Source organism: Populus trichocarpa, chromosome 8 (assembly GCF_000002775.5).
Source record: "Populus trichocarpa isolate Nisqually-1 chromosome 8, P.trichocarpa_v4.1, whole genome shotgun sequence".
NCBI classification, from domain to species: domain Eukaryota; kingdom Viridiplantae; phylum Streptophyta; class Magnoliopsida; order Malpighiales; family Salicaceae; genus Populus; species Populus trichocarpa.
In genome coordinates, this window is record NC_037292.2 from 14,130,906 (window position 1) to 14,136,525 (window position 5,620).

General features: G+C 28.8%; 1 protein-coding gene across 1 annotated transcript; it reads left to right on the forward strand.

The window, feature by feature from the left end:
- The first annotated feature begins 323 nt into the window (after nt 1–323).
- LOC127905650 (uncharacterized) lies at nt 324–2,056 on the forward strand. Its single transcript, XM_052455167.1, has 2 exons — nt 324–1,167; nt 1,914–2,056. The coding sequence occupies exons 1-2, from the start codon at nt 324–326 to the stop codon at nt 2,054–2,056; spliced, it is 987 nt and encodes a 328-aa protein (XP_052311127.1).
- Nucleotides 2,057–5,620: the final 3,564 nt, after the last annotated feature.

Sequence of the window (5,620 nt, forward strand, 5' to 3'; positions counted from 1 at the left end):
AATGTTTATGACTGTTTTATGAACAAGATTATGACAGTGTATTGTGTGGAATTGGATTGTTAGTTTGTTACAATTGTGTTGAATTACACGTCAAAAAAGGCTGCTAGTTTGTTAATTTGTTTTGCCTAATCAGATTTATTGATTTATAGTAGTGAATTTTTTTTCAGTGTATTGTGTTGAATCTGTATTGTGTCTATTGCATTGTTAATTCTTTTGCATTGAATGAAAACCATGGGGCTGTCATTATTAATTTCCTAGAGCATCAACTGAGTAGTCTTTTTTTGTTATGTGTGATTAACAATGAGGCTGTCATTGTTAATCCAATGAATGAAAGTGAGTTTGGCTTGAAATTGTTGTATCAGTTGTTTAGAGAGGTTGTTTTGTATGTTGGGGTAGAAAACATTGTGCATATGGTGACTACTAATGCTACAAATTATGTTGCTGCTGGCAAGTTATTGATGGAAGAATTTCCTTCAATATTTTGGTCTCCTTGTGCTGCTCATTGCATCAACCTCATACTCCAGGACATTGGTAAATTGCAGTCAGTTTGTTGTGTTGTTGAGCATGCTTCTGGTATCATAAAGTACATTTATAATCATTGTTATCCATTGTATTTGATGAGGAAGTTCACTAGAGGAAAAGAAATACTTCGTCCAGCTCCTACTCGTTTTGCTACCAATTTCATTGCATTGCAAAGCATTTTAGCTCATAAAGATGAGTTGAGAACTATGGTGACATCTAGGGAATGGATCTCATCTGTTTATGCTAAAGATAGCAAAGGAAAAAAGTTTGTTGAGAGTGTGCTAGACTCTCTGTTTTGGGAAGAATGTGCAATAATTGTGCGAATGAGTGAGCCTTTAATTCGAGTTCTACGAATGGTTGATGGTGATGATAGACCTTCGATGGGATATTTGTATGATGCTATTCATCATGCAAAAGAAGAAATGATGAGGAGATTTCAAAAGAGAAAGGCTAGAGTGAAACCTTTCATAGACATTATCAATAATCGGTGGGATGGACAATTTTATAGAAATTTTTATGCAGCGGCATTTTGGTTGAATCCTCGATTTCAATATGATGCAAATATAATGGATAAACATATGAGCACCATTTCTGGACTTCTAGATGTTCTTGAGAAGTATGCACATGGAAATCTACCATTGCAAAGTAAGATTACAAGTGAGATGAAGTTTTTAGGAATGCTGAACATGACTTTGGTCGAGTGTCCGCAATAAATAATCGCACCCTTATGCCTCCAGGTATATAATTTTTATATTTAAAAATATTATTTGACAGTCTCCTTTTACTTATTATTTTTTTATATAGATGAATGGTGGATGACATATGGAACCAGCGCTCCAAATCTACAACAGTTGGTTATACGAGTGTTAAGTCAAACTTGTAGTTCTTCGGGATGTGAGAGAAATTGGAGTATGTTTGAACATATTCATTCCAATAAGAGAAATAGATTGGAGCACCAAAGGCTTAATGACCTTGTTTACGTCCACTGCAATCTAAGATTGAAACAAAAGTATTTTTCTTTTCTCTAATTCCTTAAATATTATTTTATCTTGTTTAGTAACATTATTAATACTTATATTGTGTTTATCTTCACTTTTAATATATAGGAATTATTGGAAAGGATGAAATTATGATCCAATTAATGTTGAGACAATTTGTGACATTGAAAATTGGGTAGTAGAAGATGACTTGTCAATCTTGACACTGAAGAAGCAAAGAGTTTTCATCAAGCTCTATCAACTATGACCATACAAAATACTTTATATGATGGTAATTAATGATTGATTATTTAGTGATAAATATTATTTAAAATAAAGTTTTGTTGAACACATAATATTTATTTATTAATTGTGTTTGAAATGTAGATGTCATAAATGTTAATGATATTGAAGATGATTGTGACGATGAAGTTTCAAAGGAGCATGCTGATGATTTATTAGGTGTTGACGATATTAGCTCAATTCCATCGATATTTGATCCAAATTTTGCTCCTATGGACATAGAAGAACTTAATGTGTTCATTCAACAAAAGTGAATGTGTTGTTGATTTAGAATTTATGTTGTTGGATGTTTTGTTTTAAATATTTTAGAATTTATGTGGTTGGATGTTTTGTTTTAAATATTTTAGAATTTATATTTGGTTTGTGTTTTGGATATTGAATTAAATTTATATTGTTGGTTTATAATTTAAATTTGGTTTATATAAGTGTTGCATTGTAACTAGTTATGTGTTTTTTTTATAGGTTTTTTTTTATTAGGTAAAGTCCCAAGATATGATTTATATTATTCTCTAACGCACCCCCTCAAGTGAGTCTTTTGGGCTTGAAACTTGCACAGACCCATATTACCTTGTGCTTAATTTTTATCAAATAAATTAAAATAGTGAGATTCGAACTCATGACCGCTTGATCATCAAGGCTATGATACTATGTCAAATAATCATCTCAACCCAATAGCTTAAGCTATTAAGTAATGTCACAAGATATGATTTATATTATTCTCTAACACATACTCTATCCATCAACTTTTGAATATCTATATAGATATTTATTAATTGATTATTATTATTTGAATTACGTACATATATATTAAATGATAAAATTATAAATATTATACATATATGTGTGTGTGTGTATTATGTCAATATTGAAATGTAGGTATATTATATTGGATTAAAAATAAATAAATGTTGCATAAATAGGGTTAATTTTTGGTCAAGTTTGATAATATTCATTACTCATCGAATAAGATAACTATATATAAAAAATACACACACATTTAAATCATGTTAATATCCATCGAGTTTGGATTTAGATGTCATTCCTATTAAATAGAGACATAGTTGCCATCCTTATTAAAAAAATTACACACACATTTAAAGGTGTGGTGACTCTTGCTTGAACTTCCTAGTTCCACCCTTGCTCACAACTTTTAATTATCACAGTTATCTATAGGGAAAAACTATGGTTCAATGAATTATGTACTAAAAAACAATCATTTTTATAGGTTATAAATGAAACAATTAGAATCTTGATAGTCCATGCTTATTGATGAAGTCGGGAAAAAACTTTAGATAGACTTTGGGACTTTTAGGGTTACGTTCTAAGTTGATGATTTGATATACTTAAAAGTAGACTTCGTCTTTGACCTGGGTTGTTTCTAAAAAGCAAATTCTCTGTTGGAATAGAGAATTGTCCAATGCTTAAAATATAAGAAGAAAGAATAATGTATAGGAAAATTAAAAGAAAATAATGTATAAGAAGATAAAAATGAAGTGAAGTTGTAAGGAGTGCATATATAAACCCATGAAAAAAATTTAAAAAAAATTATGAAAAATATCCAAAAAAATAAAAAAACATAGAAACACGAATTATAACCTGATGGAAAAAATAAATAATAAAAGACTTATGGTGACATATAGTATAATGAAATTCATAATGCCATGTTTTAATGTTAATAAAAACAGGTCTCACAATAAGATAAAACTTTACCCCGGGGGGGGGGGGAGTGATGCTTGGATGGGAAAAATTATAGGAGAGAAAAGGAAAGAACTCTAGAAAATTCTTAGGAGACTCATTAGAAAAAGTGAAAATTAAAGAGAAAATCTGGAAGATTAGTAAGAATTAAGTGTGTTAAACACCAAATTAAGAGGAAAACAAGTGTGAGGAGATAAATAAAGGGGAAGAGAGGAGGAAAGAAAGGGAATTCTAGAAATTTATTTGGAGCACATTTAAGGCTTATACAAGTAGTTAGTAAGGTATTCTCCTTTGATTTTAACAAGTTTTCATGATAATTAGATGATTTGAGTTGAAATTTTCAAGTTGTATTTAGGATTTGAAAAGGATGAATTGAAGTTTTTGAAAAATTAGTTTGAATTAGTATTATTGGTTTGTATTTAGTTGTGATACTAGTGAAATTATAGAAAAAATTGACAAAACTTATGGTTGTGTGTTATGGTGTATGGTCGGCCATGGAAGAAGAAATTTAAGGGTTGATTAAAATATTTTGTTTTTGAATGTATACATGTGTAAATCAAGGGAAAATTGAAGAAGGAATTATAGTGGTTGGAAGGGAGAAGGAGCTAACCATGATAGGTGAAAAATAGGAAACATTTGATGTAAATTTATATGTAAAAGAATTATGAGTGGATGAAATAGTTTACATAATGTGATTAAGAGAAAAGGCCGTTATTGTTGCTAATAAAAATGTAGGTTTACCAAAGGAAAAAGAAATTATAATTTACATAGGTAAGTGTATTTATGTAATGTATTTCTAATTGAATATCATGTTGTTTGGTTAAGAGATGATGAGTGATAAAGTAACTATGAAAAAATTACATGAATATGGTGAAATCATGTTTATTTCCTAAGTGTAAAGTGTAAACATGTTGATGGTGTCTTGACATTAAATATAATTTTAAGTGAATTAGTATATATTGATTTATAATGAAATTAATTTTTTGAATTTTTGAGAAATATGATTTGCAATTAATTGGATTATTTGATGCGATGATTTTATTAAACAATTTGTCGCGCCTTGAAATTAGGCACATTGGGCTTATGGATAAGTTTATAATAAATGGAAATCCTATTATTACAGGGGAGGAGCTCAATTAGGAGGAGTGAGATTGTCACGAGCAGTAATATGTGTTTTCACTTTATTTGAATTTTAGAATTTATTCCATAATTGTATTTTTTTTTTAAAAAAAATATGTTATATGTGTAAAAAAGAAAAGAAAAGAAACTTTGAGGGTAGAGATATTGCTGGATTTATTGGTAACCGTAAGAGGTTACTGGTTTATTGGTAATTAGATAAATTACCAGACTTATTAGTAACCATAAGGGGTTACTGGAGTAATGGCAATCAAATAGATTGCCAAATTTATTGGTAATTGAGATGGGTTACCGGAGTAGTGAAATCAGTTGGATTACCAGATCAATGGCCTCCTTGAAAAATTGGATGAAATGTCAGTTATTGAATTGTAATTATAAAAATTGGTTATTAAGAAGTGTAATATTATAAGGATATTTAAATTAATGATGATGGTACTAGGGACATACTGAAGACAAATAGTAAAAAATTATGGATATTAACTTTTTTTATATCAAATATTGTTTTAATCTAGTGAATTAAATGTTCAATTACATGTCCTATTCACATTCTTGACTGAAGTAGTAGTGATTAGTATAGTATACAACAATATAGTTATTGTAAATGTATGACGTGTTTAAAATCTTTTGAATGTATGGCTAAATATTATTAGGATAGTATTTTGAGACATGTAATGATTATATTATCATTTTGGAAATTGTAATTAGTTTTAAAATTTAATTAATTATGAACTTGTATTTATTATTAGAGATAATAATATATTACTTAGAGTAAACATTTTGTATGCAATACATGTGTTATTGTTTAGATTTCAATATTTAGTTGTATTTTAAATTCATGTTTAAATAGATGATTGAATTGTTAAGATAATGAGATATTATGGTTGCGTTTATATGAGACATGATCTAGGATGGTTGGATCGAAATTAAGATTGAATAAATTGAAGTGGTGGATGGAAGTGAAAATATCGATAACTTGGTATATTGAC

Bases quoted from the DNA above. Each gene is read 5' to 3' on its own strand.
- LOC127905650 (XM_052455167.1), top strand. From the start codon at position 324: ATGAATGAAAGTGAGTTTGGCTTGAAATTGTTGTATCAGTTGTTTAGA. The intron at 1,168-1,913 runs GTAAGATTACAA...ATGATATTGAAG, and splicing joins TGGAAATCTACCATTGCAAA to ATGATTGTGACGATGAAGTT.